The sequence below is a fragment of the Eptesicus fuscus genome, chromosome 17 (assembly GCF_027574615.1).
Source record: "Eptesicus fuscus isolate TK198812 chromosome 17, DD_ASM_mEF_20220401, whole genome shotgun sequence".
Lineage (NCBI taxonomy): Eukaryota > Metazoa > Chordata > Mammalia > Chiroptera > Vespertilionidae > Eptesicus > Eptesicus fuscus.
The window spans coordinates 38,719,786-38,747,450 of NC_072489.1; the positions used below are offsets into that span (position 1 = coordinate 38,719,786).

At 37.2% G+C, this 27,665-nt stretch overlaps 1 protein-coding gene and 1 pseudogene across 3 annotated transcripts in view; one reads left to right on the top strand and one right to left on the bottom strand.

The window, feature by feature from the left end:
* The window catches only part of TBC1D12 (TBC1 domain family member 12), an 85,289-nt gene extending 57,844 nt beyond the window's left edge, over nucleotides 1–27,445 (top strand). For 2 of the 3 annotated variants that reach the window (XM_054729233.1, XM_054729235.1), the window contains 10 exons: nucleotides 2,189–2,271; nucleotides 6,069–6,186; nucleotides 7,301–7,407; nucleotides 12,972–13,052; nucleotides 15,039–15,127; nucleotides 16,107–16,178; nucleotides 18,810–18,938; nucleotides 22,333–22,442; nucleotides 24,486–24,744; nucleotides 25,623–27,445. In XM_054729233.1, coding sequence (XP_054585208.1) covers nucleotides 2,189–2,271; nucleotides 6,069–6,186; nucleotides 7,301–7,407; nucleotides 12,972–13,052; nucleotides 15,039–15,127; nucleotides 16,107–16,178; nucleotides 18,810–18,938; nucleotides 22,333–22,442; nucleotides 24,486–24,744; nucleotides 25,623–25,691 — 1,117 coding nt within the window. In that variant the 3' untranslated portion in view covers nucleotides 25,692–27,445. Of the gene's footprint in view, nucleotides 1–2,188; nucleotides 2,272–6,068; nucleotides 6,187–7,300; nucleotides 7,408–12,971; nucleotides 13,053–15,038; nucleotides 15,128–16,106; nucleotides 16,179–18,809; nucleotides 18,939–22,332; nucleotides 22,443–23,742; nucleotides 23,849–24,485; nucleotides 24,745–25,622 lie in introns of those variants that run through there. The other variant, XM_054729234.1, reaches the window with a different exon arrangement.
* On the bottom strand, nucleotides 13,067–17,060 carry LOC103288416 (uncharacterized; annotated as a pseudogene).
* Nucleotides 27,446–27,665: the final 220 nt, after the last annotated feature.

Consider the following 27,665-nt stretch of genomic DNA (forward strand, 5'->3'; position numbering starts at 1 on the left):
CTTCCACTTCCAGGGAAAGGGGCAAAGGGGGGTTGCTGAAAGTGATAAGGCAGGGTGAATTTTTTTTTTGGGGGAAAGAGTTTCCTCCTGATGAGGGGCTTCAAAGGACAGCAGCCTACTTCTGCTACCCTCTGTCTCCAGAGACACAATTTCTGATTGGCATCTGGCAGGACAGAGCAGTTGCAGGTACAGGACTGGGAGTGCCTTTCTGCATGCAGCTCCCTGGGGAGTCTCTTCCGGCCAAGGAAAGCTTTGTTCTAACCGTTTCTCCCGGAGCCAGGGCTACTGGGTGGTCTGGGGCAGGAGGGCAGGATGGAGGTGGGGCAGGGCAGGGCAGGAAGAAGTATGGGGTAGAAGACTGGGGGGTAAGGGAGGGAGAGGGTGAAATCTGTGTGTGTGTGGCGGCGGGGAGGGCTTGTGCAGAAGGAGAGTTGGGGTCAGCATAGGAAGGTTTGGAGGTACTGGGGGAGTAAAAGGGACCAGCAGATGCCAGAACAGGGGAAAGGTTCTACAGAATCAGGTGGGGATCCGTGAGGGTGAATATAGACTAAGTCCCTTCCCCAGACCCTGCCATCTTAGGTGGCTAGTGGGAGGGGTCCATAGCAAGGTGCTGAGCCCCCTACACTTTGTGTCTGAGACTCCAGAACATGTGGCCAACATGCCTCACCCCTGCTACTCCTGCCAAAGTGCTGCCATTTGGAACTCATTTGCAGACACATGGATTGTTTTTAAGTTAATGCTTTTTTAATTCACTCTGTTTCCCTCTTGTCGTTTTTTATTGAAAAGGCGGATTCTGCTGGTGTGTGTTCCTTTGCGGGGGCGGCAGGGGTGTTCTCCATGGGCAGAGATCCAATGAGAGACAGAGACAAAAGGCCTGGCGAGACATGTCCTGATGGGGGCCCCAATCGGGGTTGGGGGGCCTGCTGGGGACAGAGCTGGTAGGGGCAAGGGGCCGTGGTCGTTCTAGTCATTCCGCCGTTTCGGTAGCTGGGATTTTATTATATAGGATGGTCGTTATTCATCCCTGCTACAGCATACCTGAAGAATCTAACTTGAGAAGAGAGGAAGAGGTACAATATATAATTCGGAAATTTGTCACATACCTTTCCTCACTCTAACCTGTTGAAAATAATTTTAAAAACTGACTCCAGAAACCAGACATTATTAATATACATTTGGATACGTGTTAATACTTAAATGTATTTTTTTGCATATATCTAAACCACTGATTGTGAAGCCATTAATTTTATAAACCAACATATAGCATATGCAAGTGATTACTGATTATCAAATTTTAACATTATCTTGGAACTCTAAAAGTGCAAAGCAGTTTGTTATAAAAGTATACCTTCACTTACCATGTGACCCAGGAATTCTACTCCTAGGTATATATGCATAGAGAAATGAAGGCAGATACCCACACAAGACTCGAAATGAATATTTATAGTACCTTTATTCATAGTGGCCCCAAACTGGAAACAGTCTAAATGTTCATCCATATGCATAAATGGAACACTGATCACCAATTAAAAGGAATATGTTCATAATACACAGAACAGAATGGGTAAATTTTTAAAATATGCTGAGCAAAAGAAGCCAGAGAAAAAAGAATCTATGTGAAACTCCTTAAAAGGCAACCAACTAACATACAGTGATAGAAATCACAGATGTGGTTGGCCAAGGTAGGAGTTGGGTAAGTATTGAGTGCAGAGGGTCATAGGAAACTTAATGGAGTGATGGGAATGTTCTGTATCTTGATTGGTGTGTTAGTTGCAAAGGTATGTAAAATTGTCAAAACTCTTCAAACTGTACTCTTAAAATGTGTTTGTTCATTTTATCACATGCAAATTCTATCTCCAAAAAGTTTACTTTAAAAAATCCTGTAGTAAGTGGGTTTAATAAGACCTAGAAATATTGGCTGAAATTTGACATTCAAAAATAATGAATAAACATATACATATGACATATAAATACACATAACAAATATTGGCAACTCGGATTCTGGTTCTTTTCTAAAATGCAAAGTTCTTTTCAACCTGTTACTTTCTTAATGTATGAAATGAGGTGAGGTTAAAAATTCTTGGTATCTAAAAAAAAAAAAATTCTTGGTATCTGTCTATAAAAAATAAGTTAATACATTTAAAAGTCAGTCTTTTGAAAAGTGACTTTAAAAAAATTTTCCCCCCAGAAATCTTCCTGCCAAATCTGTGGAAGAAGCTTTACGTCACCGACAAGAATATGATGAGATGGTGGCTGAGGCTAAAAAACGAGGTATAACATTTAACTCTTGTTGGTAAATTCAATTTATTGAATTTCAGCAGGAAGGTAGATGGTGAAATTGATGAAGTCTGTCTTTATGATGATGGTGATTTCTTTCTTTTATAACTACATTTGTTCTTAAAGAGAAATAAGATGTCACACTAAAATCATAGTTCTTCTGTAAGTACTTTTACAAAACTAATAGGAAGAGAAAGGCAGCAGACTATATGAGAGATCTTGTCATTACAGTCATAAACCTTGGACTCCTACTAACTTGTAAATGAAGATATTTATTAATTTATTCATGAAATTCACTTGTACAGTTTTTAGGCTTTTGATATATAATTTAATAATTTTAATGCTTTAAAATAACTTCCTATATGACTATGAGAATGTGATTTGAAATTAAAATATGCTTTTGTGACTTAATGGAGTCTCTCTAGAGTCCCAGTTGTGTCATTGAACAGGCACATAAATGTATACTCTCGTGTGCATAAATTCACACATTTATTCATTCATTCTCTCTTCCAACCGAAAAGTATAGCGTAAGGATAATTTAAGAATATTTATTTACTAAGTACTGTTCAGGATATATTTTTAGAAAATATTACACAGCTATGTGTATGTATACACACATACATGCACACTTTTTGATATATGCTTTTTAAAAAATATATTTTTATTGATTTCAGAGAGGAAGGGAGAGGGAGAGGGAGAGAGAGAGAGATAGAAACATCAATGATGAGAGGGAATCATTGATCAGCTGCCCCCTGCATGCCCCCTGCTGGGGACCAAGCCCGAAACTCGGCATGTGCCCTTTACAGGAATCAAACCCAGAACCCTTCAGTCCACAAGCCAACGCTCTATCCACTGAGCCATACCAGCTAGGGCTTGACATAGGCTTTTTTAACAACTTATATTTTCCTTGACTTACGTGAATGGAATGTTATAATAATATATAGTTCTATTTTGTGGCACTATTTTGGAAATGAAGTTAATCTTGAATCTTGTAGTAAACCTATAAAGCTAATATCTTTCTAAAGGGCCCAATTATTTAAACATAGGTTGAGTTTATTTTTCTATACATAATTCGAAATACAAGTTTTAATTGACTCTCAACACTGACTTTACTGTTCAATTAATATTTAAGATAGTTATTGATAAGTAGATAATCCTAAGAACATGGTATGATAGAATAACATTGAATTGGGAAATCAGAAGGTCACAGCTTTAATCCTGTTTGACACTACCTGGATGTGACACTCTAAATAGACCGAATGTTAGATTCCTCATCTATAAAATGTTGGGGGCAGGTCAACTAGATGCAGACTTTCAAGTCCCTCCGTCAATACTTTTTTTTAAAAGCAGTGGAACCCACTCCAAAGAAATCTTATGTAGAATCTGAATATATAAAACAAATTTTTAAAAGTGAATCTACCTACTTAGCCCCCTGCTTACCCCTTAAGATAGTTCCTGCCCAGCCAGTGTGGCTCAGTGGTTGAGCATCGACCTATGAACCAGGAGGTCACGGTTCCATTTCCAGTCAGGGCACATGCCCAAGTTGTGGGCTCGATCCCCAGTAGGGGTTGTGCAGGAGGCAGCAGATGAATGATTCTCTCTCATCATTGATGTTTCTATCTCTTTCACCCTTTCCCTTGCTCTCTGAAATCAATAAAAATATGTATTTTTTTAAAAGACAGTTCCTGAGGTATATGTGAAACAATTTAGAAAACCCTTTACTTTTTTTTTCCTGTTGATCCTCATCTGAGGATATTTTTCCATTGATTTTAGAGAGTGTGGAAAGGAGGAGGAGAGACAGAGAGAAACATCGATGTGAGAGAGACACATTGAATGGTTGCCTTCTGCATATGCCCTAAACTGGGCCGGGGATCCGTGCAAGCAAGGTAGGTGCCCTTGACTGGAATCGAACCTGGGAGCCTTGCTCCGGCCAAGGCCCTATCCACTGAACCACACCGGCTGGGGCTAGAAAATACTTTAGCTAGCTGATCTCTGAATTTCGCACTGGTTCTAAAATTATATGTAAAAAAAAAAAAAAAATATATATATATATATATGTACTAGAGGCCCAGTGCACAAAATTCATGCACAGGGGTAGGGGGGTGTGTCCCTCAGCCCAGCCTGCACCCTCTCCAATCTGGGACCCCTTGAGGGATGTCCGACTGCTTCTCACAATCCAGGACTGCTGGCTCCCAACCACTCGCCTGCCTGCCTGCCTGATTTCCCCTAACCGCTCTGCCTGCCAGCCTGATCACCCCCTAACCACTACCCTGCCAGCCTGATCAACGCCTAACTGCTCCCCTGCTGGCCCAATTGCCCCTAACTGCCCTCCCCTGCAGGCCTTGTCACCCCCAACTGCCCTCCCTTGCCAGCCGAGTTGCCCCTAACTGTCCTCCCCTGCAGGCCTGGTCACCCCCAACTGCCCTCCCCTGCAGGCCTGGTCGCCCATAACTTCCCTTCCTTGCCAGCCTGGTCGCCCCTAACTGTCCTCCCCTGCCGGCCTGGTCACCCGTAACTGCCCTCCCCTGCTGGCCTGGTCGCCCCTAACTGCTGTCTCCTGCTGGCCTGGTTGCCTCCAACTGCCCTCCCCTGCTGGCCTGGTTCCCCCCTACTGCCCTCCCCTGCAGGCCTGGTCCCCCCCAACTGCCCTCTCCTGCAGGCTGGGGTCCCCCGCAACTGCCCTCCCCTGCTGGCCATCTTGTAGCGGCAATCTTTGTCCACATGGGGGTGGCCATCTTGTGTGTTGGAGTGATGGTCCATTTGCATATTACCTCTTTATTAATATAGGATAGTTTACATATATTTCACTTCTCCATTTTTGACACATCTCTTCTGGAATTGTGACTTCTGATTTTCAGAGGGGTGTTGTGTGCATGTTTGTGTGTATTAGGGGGATTTTAACATTTTAATTAGTAAACTGAAGCATCATACTTAGTTTTTAAAGTCACGTGATTTTATGTGAGGAAGTACATAAACCCCTTGTATGAAAAAAAAAGTGTTGGTTAGTTGCTCACAGTTTATTTTTTTTTTAATATATTTTTATTGATTTCAGAGAGGAAGGGAGAGGGAGACAGAGATATAGAAACATCAGTGATGAAAGAGAACCATTGATCTGCTGCCTCCTGCATGCTCCCTACTGAGGATCAAGCTTGCAGCCCAGGCATGTGCCTTGACTGGGAATCGAACCATGACCTCCTGGTTCATAGGTTGACACTTAACCACTGAGCCAAGCCGTTGGGCCATAGTAGTTTATTTTTTAAATATTTTTATTGATTTTTTACAGAGAGGAAGGGAGAGGGATAGAGAGTTAGAAACATCAATGAGAGAGAAACATCGATCAGTCACTTCCTGCACATCCTCCACTGGGGATGTGCCCACAACTAAGGTACATGCCCTTGACCGGAATCGAACCCGGGACCCCTTAGTCCACAGGCTGACGCTTTAGCCACTGAGCCAAACCAGTTAGGGCTAGTTTATTTTTTACATAGTTAACTTATGACAAATTTTAGTTCACTGATCAAGTATAAATAGAATATGTGATACTGTAATCTATTTAAATGATTTTTTGGCCTTTGTTTCATTTTTAGAATAGGAGATGTTACTTTTAAATTATATTAATCAAATTAATTTAATTTCTCTTTTTATCATCTTCCCCCGCCCACCCTTTTTCCATTCTCTCTTCTCCTTTTATTCTTTTTGAGAATGCCTCTTTTGTAGGCTTAAGTAGAAAGGAGAATGAGGTTTTGATCTAGCTCTTTTGTATTGAAATAATTTTTACTTGTTTAAAACAGAAATTAAAGAAGCACATAAAAGGAAAAAAATAATGAAAGAACGATTTAAACAAGAAGAAAATATTGCAAATGCAATGGTAATTTGGATCAATGAAATATTGCCCAATTGGGAAGTAATGTAAGTAAGCAGACTTTTCTTGAATTCCAGTCTTTCTCCAAAGATCTCATGTTTCCAATTCTCTCTTTTTTTTTTTTATTACTTCCACCATGTAGGTTATGCTTTGGCTAAATTATGCTGTTAACCAGTGTCTGAAAATTTCATGCTTATTTCTGTGTCTTTGCTTTTATAAAACCGTCAATTTCTGATACCTACTTTCCTTACTGACCACTCTCTGTGCCTGTTAAAATCTTAGCTATCAGTTGAGTCCCATTTGAAATGCTAGTTGATTCATGAAACTTTTAATTTTTTCCTTAGTTACCATAGTTTCTTAATTCTAACATATCATTTATTGCAAGGTACACTACTGATGTCATGGCAGATTATTGGAAAGAAAATACTAAAGCATGTACATTCGTTATAAGATGCATTTAACTATAAAGGTGATTTTTAATATGCTTCTCAAGAGAATGTGAGATATATGTATATCATAAAATATATGATGTTTTCCATCTGTAATGTCCCAGTATACTTCTAGACTAATGTACTTCTTGCTTTACTTTGTCTTTCACTTTTTGATAATATTTTTGTGCATGCCTTACCTTCCCTCTAGTCTGAAGGGTGGGTAATGTCTTCTGCAATGTCTAATATAGGATATGCATGGAGAATTTGTTGAATATTTGACATGTGACATATTATATTAGGCTCTTTACATAAGTAATCACATTTGGTTCTTACAACCTTTATTCCCACTTATCTTATAGGGAAGCTCCAGGTCAGACAGGTTAAGTGATTTGCCCAAGGTAATACAATTAATGAATAGTTAAATCAGATTTGAACTCAGGTCTATCTGACTCTAAAGCCCACACTCTTTAAGCAGACTATACTGCCTCTCAAAAGACAAGGGCCTTACCCGTATTAAATACTTTGTGATTTTCTTTTGGTTACTGAATTAACAACAAATTTTTATGTTCCTTTTATTCTGTTTTTCATAATTATACTTTTCTGATTCTTTCATTTTATCAGTATAAATGGCAGCTATAGAAGGAGTTACCTTTAAATTACTGTTATCTCTCTTTAGGATACTATGTTTTAAAAAGTAACTTTCTCCTTTTTTCTTCCCCTTTAATTCTAGGCGTAGTACAAGAAGAGTTCGAGAATTGTGGTGGCAGGGATTGCCCCCTAGTGTTCGTGGGAAAGTTTGGAGTCTAGCTGTAGGAAATGAACTAAATATCACTCCTGGTTTGTATTCTATATTCAGTTACTCCCACACGTACAAATAGCCATCTCCAGAGTTACAAAGCAGATTAGTAGAGTAGCAATTTAAAAGGGCATTACCAAGTATAATGTGATTTTAAGAGCATGCTTCATTCCCCATCCCTCTCTAAAACCTGGTATGATTTAATAAGTTTACTATATTTCATACTATCAAAAATAAGATTTGTGGGTTTTCCTTTAGTTTACAACCATAAATAATATTCTTGACACCCAAATATCTTAACTTCAGGTAACTACGAAACTTCTGAGATTCTAGGTAGCACTGGCTACACACACACACACACACACACACACACACACACACACACACACACACACACAGTAAAAGTGTAATATGCTAATTATACCGGACAACCTTCCGAACAAAGCCAGGGCTGCGAGGAAAGCCTGGGTCCCAGGCACCTGCTGGTGGCTGGAGGGAAACCTGGGTCCTGGTGCTGCCAGGTACCAGAGGGAAGCTGGTGCCGGCAGCCGGGAGAAGGAAGACCTATTCTTGCACGAATTTCGTGCATCAGGCCTCTAACATATATATATGTGTGTGAAAAATAAAATAGTCTAGTTGTGGAAAGGTTTCCCCTTTATTTAAAAAAACTTAAATATTGGGGGAAGGCTAGAAATTTATTTTTCTTCATCTCAAACTAGTCCTTTTGGATTGAAAACGTTAAAGTTTAAAAAACAAAGAGGAGGACTCTCAAGGAATTGTTTTATTTTTTTAAGTTTCTAAAACTTTGAAGGGTAGGAATAAAATGTAGAGTAGTTTTGATGATGTTAAAAAAAAATTGGATAATACCAAATGGGGGAAATATAAAATAGTTAATAGTAAAAGGTGTTACATCAGTCTGAGTGATAATGATAATGCTAGACAGGTAGTGAACACACAGTACAATATACAGAAGATGTATTATAGAATTGTACATCTGAAACTTATATACTTTTATTAATCAATGTCATCCCAAAACATTCAATTTTAAAAAAAAGAAACTTCAATTGAACAATGTTTGAAATAACATCACTTATTTTTATATATTGTGTGGCACAACAAAAAGATGCTGTCATGGCCATTTCTGGAAAAAGAAATTTATCTTCCAGCAAGCATATTGGTTCACTTTTGAATTTCCAGTGTCAAAACCGCTATGGCCAATGAAGGTGTTCCCAGAGTGGGATTGAATTGCATAGCCCGCTCCCTCCCTATTTATGTGTTGCTTATTCTTTGCAGCAATAAAAAGTAGTACATTCTTGGATTTATCTGGTAAAAAGAAAAAAGATTTAGGGACTAGTATAATAATATAAATAATATATTGTTACTATTATTTAAAATATTTATTTACATATTTATTGAAAAAGATTCAAGTAAAGTATAAACGGTACATTTCTTCCCCCTCTTCCACTCAGATTCCAGCTTTTGATCCTACTTATAAGTACAAATAAGCAAATTGGTGGATATTCTTCCAGATCTTTTTCTGTCACATAAAAAAGTGTGTTTCTACATATGATAAATTTTTAGGCTTCTATCTTATTTTTTTTCCTCACAAAAAGGAGTTTATGTCCTGAGATTATTCAGTAGCTTTCTTTTAAGCAATAATCTCTCCTAAACCATCCTTTCATGCACTCTATTCCACAGTTTGGCTGTACTATAATTTAGCCATTTTCCTAGTGATAAATCAATGATGTATATATGTTAAAAGAACATCAAGGTACTGTTGTTTACCTTTCAAATCAAAAGTTATTAAAAAGAATAAAAATTACCCACATAAATTGTGGCTGAAAATAATTTAGAATTATTTGACAAAAGCCTTAAAAAGCATAACTTTTGACCTAATTATTCTAGTTCTAAGAATCTGCTCTAAGGAAATAATCAGGATTGGGTGTAAAAGCTTTTCTGTAATAATGTTCATTGCAAAAATCTGCATTATATATAACTAGACAGAATTATAACAAAAATATTTAATTTTAAAAGTGATGCCAGCTTTGAATAGCATGATTATATATGATTTTTAAAATTCATTTTCAGATATCCCATAATGAACACTTTTTTTAACTGGACTTTTTTTAATCTAAAAAATAGAATTTAAAGGAAGAATTAAGAGTTTTTAATTTAGCTTAGAAAAAGTTAGATCCTATGTGACTTAACTCTTCTTTCCAATAAAATGAAGGTTTCTTTTGCCTTCTGTGCTTGGAACAAATTAAAAGAAAATGTTTTTATATTGTAGTTAGAACTTTCAGTTAGATCATTAAAATCCTAAATATTAAGGATTGTTGAACATACTGTAATTGTTTAAAGTCTTAGGAATTGGTTTTGCATACAGATGAGACTATGAAGCATTGGTGGCTATTTGAAATTTTGTTTGCAGTCTTGTTTTGTTGAGAACTTTGGCTTTAGAATGTTAGGTATCCTGATAACTTAAACATTGAAATATTTGTTAAGTTGGTATCAACCTGTTGTGTTACTATAACTCAAAATGTTTTTTAAAGCTTGAAATAACTGGGCCATTTATTTTCAAAATAATTTTAGGTTTTCTCTAAAAAAAAACAATTCAGTAATGGACTTGGTACTCATCTCTTTTTCATTAGTGGTGGAAAGGAAGCTAAATTTCGAATAGTAAATTTACTTTATATAACCTTCTCTACTTTCAGTGGCTATAATAGTTTGACTCCTTACCTATTGTATTTGTTTTAATCATGAAATTTATAACAATTAGGGAATAGTAACTAAGAATAAGGGTTCTAATGTCAGTCAAATGTGGTTCAAATCTTGGTTCTACTATATATTAGATTTGTGACCTTGGGCAAATTACTTAACATCCAATAGTCTTAGTTTTCTTCATCTGTAAAATGGGGTTAAGATTGTTAGCTATCTCAAAGAATTGTTCTAACATTTTTTTGTGATAATGAGTATAACATTATAGTGAAAGTGAAGTTTGCCGAATATGTATAATACCATCATTGTCAGAAAATCAGAAAGTGAAATATAAACTGATCTCAAAGTATTTTCTGTTCCTAAGATACATCTCTGCTTCAGAACTCTACATTTGTAGATTCAAAATAAAATAAGTATAACATGCAGAGTCAAGCAAGGAATTGAACTGAGTTGCAGGTCTTATTATTATAGATTAGAGGCCCGGTGCACAGATTCATGCACTGGTGAGGTCCCTCAGTCTGGCCTGCGCCCTCTCGCAATTGGACCCCTTGGGGGATGTAGTAGTGCGCAAAGTGGCAGGCGGCCAGGGAGGAGCCAGAGCCTGGGCTGGGCACCGCGCCGCTCCCACTCATCCTGACCCCACTGCGCCTGCCAACCCTGTTCAGTAGCACTGCTGCGGAGGCGGGAGAGACTCATGCTGCCACAACTGCACTTGCCAGCGCCCGTTGGTCAGCTGAGCGGCGCTCCTGCTGTGGGAATGCACTGACCACCAGGGGGCAGCTCCTGCGTTGAGCGTCTGCCCCCTGGTGGTCAGTGCGCATCATAGTGACTGGTCGAACAGTTGACCAGTCACTTAGGGTTTTCTATATATAGATAAGAAGTAAATCTTCCCTTGAGAAATGTCCTTTGATTTTTTTGTTTTGTTTTAATATTTTTATCTTATTTTAGAGAGAGAGGAAGGAAGACGGGGAGAGAGAGAGAGAGAGAGAGAGAGAGAGAGAGAGAGAGAGAGAGAGAGAAACAGTGATGTGAGATAGAAACCTTGATCGGTTGTCTCCTGTACGCACCCTGACCCGTGACCCTTCAGTGCGTGCATGGGATGACCCTCCAACCAACTGAGCTATGCCTGCCATGGCAAATATGACATGCAGAGTCAAGCAAGGAATTGAACTGAGATGTAGATCTTATTATAGATAAGCACTGTACATCTTCCCTTAAGAGATGTCCTTTGATATTTTGAAATGCATTACCACAGTTTTACTTTTGGGTCAGTTTTGTAGATTCCAGAGGTGATGGATTTGTTTGGTGAGCCTTCTTCCAAGACAGTTTTTAAAACTAAGTGCAGTAGTGAAACTGGACCTGGCTTGGAAGCAATTTGAAATAAAATGTCTGAACTTCAATTTGGTTCCTAATAACTGCAAAAAATTGTATATCTAAGTTTAAAACTTCTATCTCGCTCTTATACCAAATGGAGTGGGACACTCCATTTAGAAATAATAGAAATTTTGAATTTGATTTCTTTCCAAACCATTAGTAATAATGAAAAGTGAACAGAAAGAAGAGATCAGAATAATAAGAGTCTGTTTGAAATATATCTAGTAAGTTATTTTGTAATGATCTAATTCTTGGCAATATAAGAATACTTATTATGGTATAGTCATACAATGGAATATCTATAATAATAAAAGCATAATATGCTAATTAGACCAGATGTCCTTCCGGACAAAGCCGGGGCTGTGAGGGAAGCCCGGGTCCCGGGTGCCAGAGGGAAGCTGGGAAAAGGAAGGCCTACTCTTGCACGAATTTCGTGCATCGGGTCTGTATATATATATTTAAATGTGTGTGTGTGTGTGTGTGGATGTGGGATATATATATGTATATATATTGGGGGATATATATATATATGTATGTATCTCTATATATATATTTTTTAAAGTGATTGGGCTCTTAGAGTAAAAGATAGGGGTAGAGATTTTTGTATGTGACCCTTTGACTAAAGTTTATGTAGCTTAAGATAGCTGTATCATAATGGAGAAACCAGTTTCAAGAGAGAAGGAAGCAAGAACTAGCATTTATTGAGGGTCTATAAGGTGTCAGAAGCTTTACATAAATGATCTTGTTTAATCTTCAGTAACACAATGAATAGGCATTATTTTTCTCCAATTTACAGATGAAGAAAGCCAAGTTCCAGAGTTGTAAATCCCACAGGTAGTAAGTGGCAGAGCCGAAGTTTGAATCTAGGTCTGACTGATTCCAAAAATCATGTTTCTGCTATTGTACAATGGCTCCTTTAGCAGAAGCGTCTCTACCTGCCTCGTACATACATTCTATATTGTAGCTATTTGGATGGCTGCTCTGGAATATTTTTATTTGCTATCTTTCTGGTGTGTAAATAGTTTTGGTAGAATTGAGTACTTCAATTTGCTATTTTTTTATGCCAGCGACATAAGATATGCCTGACCTATAATGGGATCATGTTTTTCTTATTTTTTTTTTTAAGAATAAAAATAAAAATACAGGCAGTCCTCGGGTTACGTCGGACTCGACGTACGTCGTTTCGTGGTTACTTCACCATCTCCCATTTAATTATATATAAAAAAAAAGTTCCGTCATTTCGACGTATATGTGCTTTATGTTTTTTATTGTTTATCATAAGTAAAGATCAGGAATTGTTATCTTTTAATTTTTTTTTTTACTGTTTCACGTCATTACTGCTGTGTATGTGCCCCATGTGAGTGACGTAGGTGCTTATATAGGTGGGTTCCGACTTAGGGTGAAAATCGCGTTACATCGCACCATAGGAATGGATCTCTGACGTAACCCGAGGACCTACTGTATGTGAATATATTTCTTTCCTATTATTTATGAATTTTTGTTCTCCCTCCCCCAGAACTTTATGAAATCTTCCTATCAAGAGCGAAAGAACGGTGCAAAAGCCTCAGTGAAACAAGTTCAGAGAATGATACAGAAGGTGTGATTATTACTGTTTTTCTTTTCAATGAAAGGGAAACTTTATTGAGGCCCCAGGGCCACGGGATTCAGGCAGGCCACCCTGCAGGCCCGAGGAGGTGGTGGTGGAGGGGCCTTATTTAATCTTCGTGGGGCACAGGTTGTTGGTGTGGTTGTACTTCTTGCAGCAGTTGACAGCAGGGGGTGCAGGCAGGTGTAATACTTGTGGCAGATGATTTTGTCGCAGTTATGCTTCTGGTCAAACTGGCAGAGGGCGGGCTTGATGATACCATCCTGCAGATGAAGCGTCAAGTGCAGGGTGGCCTCTCTGAATATTGTAGTCTGAGAAGTGTGGCTATCCTCCAGCTGTTTGCCCATAAGAATCAGACACTACTGTTCAGGAGGGATGTCCTCCTTGTCTTGGATTTTAGCTTTGACATTCTTAGTGGTGTCACTGCGCTCAACCTCCAGGGTGATGATCTTGCCAGTCAGGGTCTTTACAGAGACTTGCATCTCTTCATCTGCTGGGGAGGCTGCTCCGACCCTCGTTGAAGAGAAAGGGTGTGATTATTTTTTGTTAACAAAAAGTTTTGTATGGAAGTCCAGTCACTGAAGATTATATCATGGTTATTGATTATTACCATGTGTCAGGAACTATAGAATTGCTTTACATATATTATCTACTCTAATGTTAACAACTCTTTAAGTAGGTGATATCCTGGATGATATAGGAGGAAACTCAAAGTAGTTAATTTATAAGCAGTGAAGCCATGATGTAAACCCAAGCTGTTGGACTCCAGAGCCTAAGATTTAATCATAGCGGTTAAGAGTAATGGAGGTGAAGTATTTTTAGGCCAACGTGTGTTTTTTTTTTTAATCCCCCCCCCCCCCAAGATATTTTTTCCATTGTTTTTTGTTTTTTTTTCCATTGTTTTTAGAGAGAGTAGAAGGGAGGGAGGAAGGGAGAAAGAGAAACATCAATGTGAGAGAGATACATTGATTGGTTGTCTCCCACACGTGCCCCAACTGGGCAAGGGATCGAACCTACAACCCAGGTACATGCCCTTGACCAGGAATTGAACCCGAGACCCTTTGGTCACAGGACAACACTCTAACCATGGAACACACCCACCACGACCCAACTTATAACTTAAAGATAGATGATCTTTATACCTCATTTGTGACCTCCTGTCTCCTCTCTCACTGACTTGCACTCACTTCCTAATACATATTTTTTATAATTCTTATGCCTAATCTTTGTTTATTTAATTCACTCATATGCTCCTTTTATTCCTCCACTCTTATTAATTTTCTCTTGATCATTTTGGAAAAAATCATTTTTTTCTGTTATTATAATTTATTAAACTTAGGTAAATTTGTTCAACCATCTCTTGTCCTTAAATTATGGAAAGCCATTTGTATGCCAGTCACTTTTATTTCTGTATTTGTTCTACTTAGTAGAAAGCAAACCCTCTTCTCTTGCCTGTATGTACAACTCTAAAAATGAACATGGCTTAGGATAGAGAAATGATGCATATCGCATAGTGGTTTTCTGTGAGTATGTAAACATCCCTGTTAAATTCGAGCACTGGTATCCACTCACCTAGGAAAGGCTTTTCTCTTTCTAGGATTTAAATTCTCTGGACCTCTCTGTGTATACAACTCTGTTATGCCCTTTTAAAAAAATGATACTTGAAATGTTTTTATCTAGTTATTGTGGGAGTGATAATCTACCTACCCTCTATTAAAAACAAACAAACCCGTACCTTCAAAAAAAAAAAAAAAAGGAAGTAGAAATCCTTAATCATATAACTTTCTGATAAATGTATAGATATATTCTTCACAGAAGAAGCTCTAAATTCCAGCAAAAGCTGTGTGGCATTTCTGGATTGTTCAGCTTTTAACTTTCCTTAAGTAACATATATTCCATGTAATCATTCTGTGTTTGTAAGATTGAACTGGATATAGCCAAGTAATAATTGTAACTTTATTTATCTGGCAAATATAGGTGTATCTATTGCTGATCGGGAGGCCAGTCTGGAATTAATTAAGTTGGACATATCCCGTACATTTCCATCTCTCTACATCTTTCAGAAGGTGAGGGTTTCTAACCAGGTTTTTAACTACTTTTAAAAAAAACCAAGTGAACAAATTCTCTAAATTCATAGCTATTATTATTTAAAGGCAAAACTATAAAAATTGGGGAACTTTATATTTAAAAATGTGAAACTAGTAGGAAAATTTTAATGGAAATGTTATTATTTTATTCCACTGACTGAATGCATTGCAGTGAGCATAGCACATAATAATTTTATATAGTAGGTACTTGATTAATTATCATTAAGCTGAATTTCTTTGTTTTACTTTTTATTCTGTAAAACATTTGAAATTTAACTATATTGCCTAGTAAATTGTGTAAATATAAAGGAATTTGTCTCCAAATTTAAAAATTTTCAGAATTGCTATTGAAATGGGGGGGAGCGGTGTTGTTTCTGCAGAGACTATTAAGAAGTTCCTTAAAAAAAAAAAAGTTTCTTACAGGGATATAAAGTACAGCATAGTGAATAAAGTTGCTTATACTTTATGAGAAATTATTACATTTTATGTGGTTTATATTTTACTCAAATCTTTAATATATGGAATTTCTCTATCTTTAGATTGATAAAATGACAAACATTTTTACTATTAAGATAAAAATTAGTAAACTTAATTTAGTGTAGCTTCATGGTATTTTTTTTTTTTTTTTGCTGAAGTTGTATTATATAAAATGGAACTTTGTTTTACTCATAATCTTATTGTACCAAATCCAGAACTCTTTAAAATTGTGCATAAACTATATAGCTTATGTCCCTCAAGTGAGTTTGTTTGACTTTTTGTTGTTTAGGATTACATATTTCGAAATTAATTCTTTAGAAAGCATCTTGGCAGAGTGCATTTAGAATACTTCTGACAATGATTAAATATAGTAACTAAAATTAATTATTTGGGAAATGCTAAAGTTTATTAACATGATATTTGACAAGTAACTTGGAGACAATTATTTGTATAGTATGACATTTCATTTTTCTCTCCAAAGGGTGGCCCATATCATGATGTTTTACATAGTATCTTAGGGGCATATACATGTTACAGACCTGATGTTGGTTATGTAAGTATTTGTTTCCATCTGTTTTTTAATATAAACATTTATTATATTGTAATTGCTCCAAAATGTGTATATCTCTGTGTCTTTTTTCTTCGGGCCTATCAACTTATCCAGAAAGGAACCTTCTCCTACCAGAGATTTATGAGGCTGGCTGCCAGCGTTCTGGGATAAGATTCAATTTGTAAACTTGCATTTATTGCCACTGCTGTTGGTCTGGTGCCTTCTCCCCTTCTCCCCAACCTTCCTTTCCGTGACTGTGCCTCCAAGTTGAGGGAAGCATAGGGGAGGGAATTTGTTCCTTTTACAGATTGTCAACCAATCCTAGTTTTGTTTTATTTTACTTACCCGAGGATATTTTTTCCATTGATATTTAGAGAGAGTGGAAGGGAGGGAGAGATGGGAGAGAGACAGACAGACATCAATTCAAGAGAGACACATTCATTGGTTGCCTCCCACACATGCAACAACCAGCCCAAGGATCGAACCTGAAACCCACGTACATACCCTTGATCAGGAATCAGATCCATGACCCTTTAGTGCGATGGTTGACATTCTAACCACTGAGCAACACCAGCCAGAGCAGCACTTACCACCTTTTAATAAAACATATGATTTACTTGTTTGTTGTTTATTGTGTAGCTGCTCCTTCTAAACTGTAAGAATCTTTTATTCACTGAGGTATCTTAAGTACCTAGAACAATATCTGTCATCCTATATAATAAAAGGCTAATATGCAAATTGTCCCCTTGACCGGGAGTTCGACTGGGAGTTCGACCAGGGGGCAGGACTGGTTGGCCAACTGCCCATGGCCCCTCCCCCAATCGGCTCCTCCCACCTTGATCAGGGGTGGGGCCGGCCCACCAACCACCCACGGCCGCTTTCTTCCCCCCATCCCTTGCCAGCCCGGCCCAATCTGCCCAACTAATTTGTGACTGGGCCTCTAGTATGGTGATAAGCACCTAATAAATATTTGTTGAGTGAGTGAGTGAATGAACAAATGTACAAATGAACATGCAACAAAATAGAGTAAGTTGTACCAGGTAGCCACCCTATTGTGAGGTCTCCAAGATTCTTCTACTTAAGACAAAGGTGAGAAGATGAAGGTTTTATGAAGGTTCTGGTTAAACATCGCATATTGAACAGTCACAGAAGAAGCCAGAGAAGTAAGAGAAGAACAAAGAAATAATGGGTCACAGAAGCTAAAGGAATTATGCTTAGCGGGTAGGAAAGTGCCCATTGGGTTTTACAATAAATACCATTGGTCAGCCTGGTTAGAGAAGTTTCAGATAGTATAGTAATGGAGTGGAAATCCAGATTGAAATGTGCTAAAAAATTTTAAGGTTGCTAAGAAAATTGAAACAGAGGTATTATTGCAAATATTCTTAGTGGCCTCGCTGTGTAAGTCTATTATACAAATATCTACCAGAAGTAAGTGCTTGCTAAACTTTTTTTTATGAAAGAATGAATATTTTTACAATAGCAGTTCCATGCCATCTGCCTGCTCAGAAATGTAAAATAGCTCTGTATAACTCTTAAGCAAGCACCTAGATAGCTTAGCCTTTTACTCGAGGCCTTTTCCAATTTGTAAATATAACCTACTTTTTCTAATTTCTCCCATTATTCCCTTTATAAGTCTTGTGTTCTAACTGAGCTGGTTCTATACGTCTTTAATCATACATCTTTTTCTTTTTGGAATGGCTGTTTTCTTATTTCCTCCTCCTACCCTTCCAGGAATCCAGCCTCACTATCCCAACCTCCACACCTCTTGTTTCTTGGAATTTCAGTGGCACTTCTCCTCTTAAATTGCTTTTATCCTTTTTATAAAAATACTTTTATTGCGTTCTAGAAAGAAAGGGAAGGAAAAAGAGAGAGAAACATGGATGTGAGAGGGAAACATTGATTGGCTGCCTCCTGCCACAGGTAGGTGCCCTGACCAGGAATCAAACGGTCAACCTTTTGGTGCCCTGAACGATGTCCAACCACCTGAGCCACACCAGCCAGGGCAATCTTTTTTCTTAATCCTCACTTCCTGCCTCAGACAGATGTATTATAACAACGAAGACCATCACCTCGTTTTTATTAAACTTTGTGATTCTATACTTTGAAAGACTTCAGATGAAGATAAAATAAACTAGTACACTGAGATAGGCTTTTGTAGCAAGTGAAAGCTGATACTTTTTTCCAAAGATTTTCTTTTTCTTTTTTTTTTTTTTATTGATTTCAGAGAGGAAGAGAGAGAGAGAGAGAGAGAGAGAGAGAAAACATCAATGATGAGAGAAAATCATTGATCGGCTGCCTCCTGCACGACCCCTACTGGGGATTGAGCCCACAACCCAGGCATGTGCCCTTGACTGGAATCGAATCTGGAACCCTTCAGTCTGCTCTATCCACTAATCCAAACCAGCTAGGGCAAAAAATTTTTCTTTTTAAACCACACCATATAATAAAGTTTTAAATAGGGAGATTTTATCATTATTAATTGAGTTCTCTGTATTTACCTTTGTTGTGGGGAAAAAGAAATCTTAGTATTTTACCTTATAATAGTACTTTGTAATTTTTCAGGAATGCAATAAAATAAACACTATAGAATTATTATTATAAAACCATTTTGATTAATTTCCTTTCCCTTTGAAGGTCCAAGGGATGTCCTTCATAGCAGCAGTTCTTATTCTCAATTTGGAAGAGGCAGATGCCTTCATTGCGTTTGCAAATCTCCTGAATAAGCCATGCCAGTTGGCCTTCTTCCGTGTGGATCACAGCATGGTATGGACATTGGGAATGAATCATGTTTTTTGTTGACTGTCAGTTTCAGAGTCTGAATGCCCTTTTAAATATGTTTTTTTTTCTCTGCTAAAAAAAAGTGTATTTATTATTATTTTTAAAATAAATCTTTATTGTTCAGATTATTAAAATTGTTCTTCTTTTTTCCCCCATAGCTCCCCTCCACCCGGTTCCCACCCCATCCTCTGCTCTTACCCCCCCCTCATCCATAGGTATATGATTTTTGTCCAGTCTCTTCCCGCACCCCCTACACCCCTTTCCCCCTGAGAATTGTCAGTCCACTCCCTTTCTATGCCCCTGATTCTATTATATTCACCAGTTTATTCTGTTCATCAGATTTTTTATTCACTTGATTTTTATTCATTTATTTATTTTTTATTTTTTAAAGAAATATTTTTATTGATTTCAGAGAGGAAGGGAGAGGGAGAAGAGAGAGGTAGAAACATCAATAATGAGAGAGAATCATTGATCGGCTGCCTCCTGCACGCCCCACACTGGGGATGGAGCCCGCAACCCTGGCATGTGCCCTGACCCCGGGAATCGAACCCTGACCTCCTGGTTCATAGGTCGATGCTCAACCACTGAGCCACGCCGGCTGGGCTAATCACTTGATTTTTAGATTCACTTGTTGATAGATATGTATTTGTTGTTCATAATTTTTATCTTTACCTTTTTCTTCTTCCTCTTCTTAAAGAATACCTTTCAGCATTTCATATAATACTGGTTTGGGGGTGATGAACTCCTTTAGCTTTTTCTTATCTGTGAGGCTCTTTATCTGACCTTCAATTCTGAATGATAGCTTTGCTGGGTAGAATAATCTTGGTTGTAGGTTCTTGCTATTCATCACTTTGAATATTTCTTGCCACTCCCGTCTGGCCTGCATAGTTTCTGTTGAGAAATCAGCTGACAATCGTGTGGGAGCTCCCTTGTAGGTAACTAACTGTTTTTCTCTTGCTGCTTTTAATATTCTCTCTGTCTTTTGCTCTTGGCATTTTAATTATGATGTGTCTTGGTGTGGTCCTCTTTGGATTCCTTTTGTTTGGGGTTCTCTGCACTTCCTGGACTTGTAGGTCTATTTCTTTCACCAGGTGGGGGAAGTTTTCTGTCATTATTTCTTCAAATAGGTTTTCAGTATCTTGCTCTCTCTTCTTCTGGCACCCCATAATTTGGTTGTTGGTATGCTTGAAGTTGTCTCAGAGGCTCCTTACACTATCTTCATATTTTTGGATTCTTTTTGCTTTTCCGGTTGGCTGTTTTCTGCTTCTTTGTATTTCCAATCTTTGACTTGATTCTTGCGATCCTCTAGTCTGCTGTTGGATCTCTGTATATTATTTTTTTATTTCAGTCAGTGTATGCTTAATTTCTAGTTGGTCCTTTTTCATATCCTCGAGGGTCTCGCTAAATTTATCGGCCTTTTCTAGAAAAACCTTATAATCGTGGTTTTGAACTCTATATCCAGTCGTTTGCTTTCCTCCATTCCTTTCATTTGTGACCTATTTCTTTGTCTTCACATTTTCGCTGCTTCTCTGAGTTGATAGAGTGGCTTTGTGTGCTAGGTGTCCTATAGGGTCCAGTGGCTCAGCCTCCCCAGTTACCTGAGGTGGACACTCTTGGTGCACCCCTTTGTGGGCTATGTGCACTGTCTTCTTGTAGTTAAGCCTTGATTGTTGTTGGTATCACTGGGAGGAATTAACCTCCAGGCCAGTAGGCTGTGAGGATCAGCTGTGTCTACGATGGTAGAACTTCTGTGCTGGAGACACCCTTCTGAGACACGACTTGCTTCAGTGGGGCTTTGATGCTCACTGAGTCTGCCCCCTGAGTGTGTCCCTTATGGATCTGAGGAGTTGTGATCTGGATGGTCCTCCTCTGACCCCTGGTTACACTGGCTCTTGGATCTCCAAGAAGGTGCTAATTTAGCCTCTGCCTGAGGCCACCCAGCAGGAGGTATGGATAAATCTGCAGATAGATCTGCAGATTCCTCTTCTTTGTTTGGGTTTTGGAGGTGCCCAGATGAAGCCCAGCTGTGAAGCAATGCAAGCTGCTGTGGGGCCTTGGGCCTTCTTTTGGATGTTCTGGGTCTGACTGACTCAGCTGCAGTTTGTTAGGTAAGTTTAGAATTCAAAGGACCAGACCATTCATATGCAAAAGCCTCTTCGCTCAGCTTGGATGGGGCGGAGTCTCTCAGGGCGGAGCAAACAGCAATGGCTTCCTGTTGGCCCTGCCCTAAGAGGCCCCTGGATCTCAGTGTCCTGCGGTAATCGCTGCAAGCACCTCTGAGAGAAAGCCGCCCTTGAGTTTCGCCCGCTGCCAGACAGTCCAGTTTCTCCCCGTATGAGTCTGGGTCCCCAGAGTCTCTCCCGAAACTGGAGTTCAGAGCAGTCAGGAGCTTGTCTCTCCCTCCCGATTGAGAAAGCGAGCCGCGTACTCAGTTGCCAGCCCTCTTCTCATGCGCGCCTCCGTACCTCTGCACTTTACTTCCGCAGTTCCTCTGAGTCTCAGTGTGCTTTTCTCTTAACTTCTAGTTGTAGAATTTCCACTCAGCCAGCCTTCCTGTGGTTCTGGATGATGTCCGTTTTGTCTTTTAGTTGTAGTTTTGAAATTGTTGTGCGAGGCAGCAAGTTCAGGTGTTTACCTATGCTGCCATCTTGGTTTCTCCTCTCTATTCTTAAATATGTTTTTATTGATTTTTAGAGAAAGAGAAAGGAAAAGGGATAGAGATATAGAAACATCAGTGAGAGAGAAACATCGTCAGTCGGCTGCCTCCTGCCCGTCCCTTTCTAGGTATCAACCCCGAAAACCTGGGCATATACCCTGACCGGGAATCGAACCTCAGTCTCTTAGTTCCTGGGTCAATGCTCAACCACACCAGCTGGACTGAATGCTTTTTTAGATTGTGAAAACAATAGAAGACTAAAGTAATCTGATCTAAAAATAAACTTTTCTTATGCTAAGTGAAATAAGTCAGGCAGAAAAAGCTAAGAACCATATGATATTCGCTCATGTGGAATTGAAACTCGTGGACACAGACAGCACTGGGGTGGTTGCCAGAGGGAACAGGGGATTGATGGGGCCTAATATATAGTGATAGAAGATGATGTGAATTTGGGTGGTGAGCACACAGTGCAACATACAGATCTTGTAACATAGAAGCCTACATCTGAAACCTATATGATCCTATTAACCAGTGTCACCACAATAAACTTAATAAAAGAGTAATAAATAATTTTTTCATTGAAGTATAGTTTTATGAATGCATGATGAAGACTCAAAGAGGTGCTAAGCAAGAGTTTCTGATAATTTATAATTGAGGATTTATTTAATTTCTCTATTTCTATAACCTACTCTTTAATAATTTTATTGATATTTCCATTTTTAGATGTTGAAATATTTTGCAACATTTGAAGTATTTTTTGAAGAAAATCTCTCCAAACTATTTCTTCATTTCAAATCTTATAGTCTTACACCAGACATATACTTGATAGACTGGTAAGTGATAACTTATGAACATGAAATATAATAATTAAAAGGAAACAAAGGATAACTTTTTGTGTGTTTTAGGAACTAAAGTAAACTCATGCAGAGGATCATGAATATAAGAAACTCTTCCCTTACAAATAAAGAAACTCACATTTTTGTGGGGAGGCATTTGATTAAGAGCATGGACTCTGGGGTTGAAATCAGAATCTCTCAGTTTGTGTTTTAGTTTTTTACCTATAAAAGGGGAATAATATATTTTGAGTTGTAGTGAGGATGTTTTACATGGATTATGTCATGCAATGCCTAGTTCATACTAAGCTTTCAGCGTTAGTTGCTATATCTTGTTAACACACAAGGGCTTGTGATAGTTATTATAGTGTGGTATTTTTTTTTAAACTGGGGGCTTTGTTTTTTTCAAAGCTTTGTCCAGCTTTCTGATAGGAATGATGTCTTATTTAGGTGCTAATGTCTTTTTTCAACTTTACAATTCCAGCTTCTCTGTTTTAACTTAGAGGGTTTGCCCAAGACTTTGGTGAGCAGTAGCCAGTTGATTATAGAATGGCAGGTGAATATTGCCAAAGAGATGGAGGAGTTGATCTTAAGATAGGTTAAGAGTACATATGAAACATTTAAAACTTAAATCCTAATAATTTGAAATCAGTGGGTTTCATGTAAATTTTTAATATAGAAAAAGAAATAATTAATGGCATTGAGCAAATACGATATCTTCCCAGTTATTTGGGCTTCTTTTATTTAAGCTTTTTTTTTTTTTAAGTTATTTTTCAGTGTATTCTCTTTCATTCCCACTAGGAACATTAGAGTTCCTCTGGATTATATCATGGGACCCAGAGGACCAAGATCAAATATTAAGTTTGTAAAGAAGTGGGGAAAAAATAACTCAGTTGTCAGCCTTGATGACTGTGAACATGAGGCACATCAGGGTCACAACTGATATAGGGAACAGGATGGAACTGATAATGAGCACGTACCACATATTAGAAACTGCCTAGGCACTATGTGTTTCTACTTTAAGAAGTAGACATGGATTTTTGTTTCACTGCCTCTGTCGAATTTATTATATACAAATCCTAGAATCAATTGTGTGGGAAAAATAGGAATAAAAAAGTGGCAGTGCTAGTAAGTTTTTTTTTTGTTGTTGTTGTTGTTGGCGAGTTTTTAGTTCCCTTTCTCAAGTTTCATCAGCCCTAACCTGTAAAACACAGTCTGTGTAAAAACTGTGTACTTTCTTTGCCAATGCAACTTTAAGGAGAAGTTCTCTAGCACCTATTCTCCCTACTTCCCCAACCAGAATGCCACCCTGAAGCTCCACTGGATAATGAATTACATGATCAGACATTGTCAGCAAGGATGTGAAAAAACCATTTTGGTGATTCTGTTGGAGCGTATACATTGCTCCAAAAGAAGTAGTAAGTAAAGTTTGGTTAAGGGGGAAAAAAAATAACCAGTGGATGTTTGTGGAAGGAGAAGAGAAAAGAGAGAAGACTTTATAATTTTGTATTTAGGTTACTAAAAGATGATACTTGGGTTTCTTATATAATAACAATAACTAACTTTTATTGAGTATTTCTTATGTGCCAGTCACTGTTCTAAAAACACTTTACATATGTTAACCTCTTTATTTTTTAAAACAATCCTATGATGTAGGTTACATTATCTTTTGTTTACTAATAAGGAAACTGAGGTACAACAAGAGTAAATAATCTTGCTCAAAATAACACAACTAATAAGTTGCATATCTAAGATTCAGACTCAGGCATTCTGGTTTCAGAGCCATACCCTTAACAGCTAGGCTGTTCTGCCACTCTAGTGTGTATTGGGCCATGTCTCTACATAAGATTGTAAATTCACATAATTTACTTATGTATTACTTAATTTTGTATTACTCAAGCTGTTTGAGGGAAGAAGCTATATTTCATTTGCCTTTTTTATCCCTAATTAAGCGCTGTTTGTTTGTTTTTTAATATAGAGATGCCTAATGAGTGAATGAATAAAATGAAATTTTTCAATGACTATTTTCCCCCCTAATTTTAGGATCTTCACCCTATATAGCAAATCACTACCACTTGATCTGGCATGTCGAGTTTGGGATGTATTTTGCAGAGATGGAGAAGAATTTTTATTTAGGACTGGATTAGGGATCCTGCGATTATATGAAGATATTCTCCTGCAGATGGATTTTATTCATATAGCACAATTTCTAACTAAATTACCAGAAGATATTACATCAGAAAAGCTGTTCAGCTGTATTGCAGCGATTCAGATGCAGAATAGCACCAAAAAATGGCCTCAGGTAGACTGACATTTTTCCTACTTCTAATAGATGTGTTAAAACAATCAGTTGACTTCTTATAAAAAAAAAAAAACACAAACAGTTATGTATTTCTCAAATGTTAGTGCTTAAATTTTTTTAAAATCTTTTAAAAATAATTCTTGACTTTGAAAGAGCAAGAGTTTAAAACAGATTGCTTCTCTTTCACCTCTCCAAATCTGTGGATTTATTTTTCTGTAAATTCAGGAATATTTTATGATTTTAGTGAAGTACAACCTACAATAGTCAGTCTTTGCCAAAGCAAATATATTATTATTTTTGTATTTCAAATAGACAGCAATTGTATTAAACACCTGTTGTGTACTAAGGATTTGCAATAGAAAGAAAATAATGTATGATCCTGGCTTTTTAGATGCTTAGTCTTGTTAGGGAAGCAAACATTGGCAGTCTAAGTAACATAAAAGATAGTAGTATTATTTGCTTCATGAATGATAGACAATAGGCATTATAAATAAGCTCAGTTTTATTGTTTATGAAAATGAAATGTAAGGATATTGGTCCAGAAAATGTTCTGTTACCAAATAGTAGTTTAAGACTACAGGGTGGGGCAAAAGTATGTTTACAATTGTGAGAACACAAAATACAGAGTTTATTCTTGTTTTATTATTTATTAATTATTATTTTCCATATAAACAACTGTAACCCTACTTTTGCCCCAACCTGTATTTAACAAGTGATGAAAACTGAAAACTAAAATATATATCATTAAATTGGGTTGAAACAAAAGGATTTGAGAATGGCAGTCTCAAACATAAGTGTTGATATACTGTACTTATTTAATTCTCTTAAATCTATATGGTAGTTTTTTGAGGATTAATCTTTACTCTGTATAATTTCAGGTCTTTGCATCTGTAATGAAGGATATTAAAGAAGGAGACAAGAATAATAGTCCTACTCTGAAAAGCTAATCTTCAAAATTAACAGACTAATTGGAATATAAGTGTCTTTTGATAAAAGTTTTTTGTTTTCTATGTAAAAAGGATGGAGAAACCTAAAAGAATCAAGACATGGAAAACTGCTGATTTTGAATTCCATGGCTGAAGTAAAGGAAATAAGTAACCTATTGACAGTATTAATTTTTTTAAAAGTATTTTGTAGGGAGCGTCATTTTACAAAAGAAAAAGTTTAAATGACTAGTTTATACTCCATAATTTGGAGTGAACAGTAATGCAATAAAAAATTTTTTAACAGCTTTGAAGATACTTTAAACTTTACATCTTTTTTTTTTTTTAAGTTACCATACAAAAGCACTTTGGAGGTCAGAGCAGGATTGTTAAATACTACTTTAACTTCCAAAATACTATTTGAAATAAACACCTTAGTACAGATATTGTCTATCTCAAGTTCTGACCTTTTGAAGATTTTTATAGTCCAAGAATAAGCAATTTTGGTTGTAAATTATTTAAGTTACTGAAGTTGTTTATCTTCATTCACAGGTTGGGGCAAATCTTGGTTATCTGGGAACTGGAAATACTTGGGAAGTTGATTTTCATATGTTTTTCGACTGTATCATGTCTATTTGTTTTTTAAAGAGAATTTTTTTCCCTTAAGTAATCCCTATTAAAGAAATTTAGCCTTTCTGTTTCTAGTTTAAAAAAATTGTTCATCTAGTAATTTAAGAAAGCTAATTGGTAGAATCTTTGCACTTTAGTGGACTGAAGACTTGATTTGAGGAGTAAGTCCATAAATATGAGATTTTTTTTTTTCCACTGGTAAGAGTAAAAATGTATGAATTCTGACAGTTATTGGCAAGACTTGAGATTTTTTAGTTAAAATTCCTTCACTGTTTGTAGAAATAAAATTTGTTAATTTCAGTTTGAAATTTGAAATCTTAATATGTAACCAAGTCTATGACTTGTAAAATACTGTGCATAATTTTCTAATCAACGTAAATAAGAGTAAAAGATAAAGTGAAATTTTTTCTAATGAGTCTAACTTTGATGGTATAGTGGATAGACAAATTATTAATTATTGGTAAATTGACATTAAATTTATTATAATATGTTTAATTCTTATTCCTAAAATAAATCACTTGAATATTATGAGTGATATATAATATGTTGTTTGGTTAATAACATATATAGTGTGCTTTTATGTTGCAGTTTGGTTTGAAACAACACAGCACACTATTTCTGTTAGTGGTATATTGTCTTCAAACTAACAAGCCTGAGAATCTTGTTAGTGTAGTGACTGCCTCTTTAGGAGTATGGGACCAGATGTGCCCAGATATTTTTACCCCATGGGTCATTCTAGCCTAGGGACCACTAGTGGAACCCTCAGAAGTTAACTCCTGTCATAGGAGCTTCCTTAGTGGAAACTAGTAGTGTAATAAAATATTGAGGGAGTACCCAGGGTCTTATAAAAGGTTTTACAATAACATTTTGACTCTGGTAAATACTTCCTTCACATTGGTGACCCTGATAGAGGGAATGTAAGCCCTGCAGTAATCTCATTGAGGTTATTCTACCTGCCTGAGTTTAATCTTCCTTTTGTGTATTTCTTTCCTGAGTTGGACCTAAGTTACTGTATTTCTTTTTCTCATCTTTATTATTGTACAGTTTCTTTACCTTTCAAGTATAAATGTATATATAAAATGTAAATACAAGGAATTCACTAAAAACCACTATTAACAAGTACTGTGTAAATAAAACTTGTAAGCAGAGTAATTACGTGAAATGAGTCTTCATTACTTTGGGGATATCTAGTTTATTTAATCACATTTGGAGAAACAAAAAGGAATAAACTTTTTTGTTGCCAAATTTCTCTTCCAAGGGTGAGTGAGACTGACAGTACTGGCAGCTAAAATATTGTATTGTATCATGCTTGGTACCTCCCATACAGGCAGTATGGAGTTATTTACATAGTCAATATATGAGAGTTTT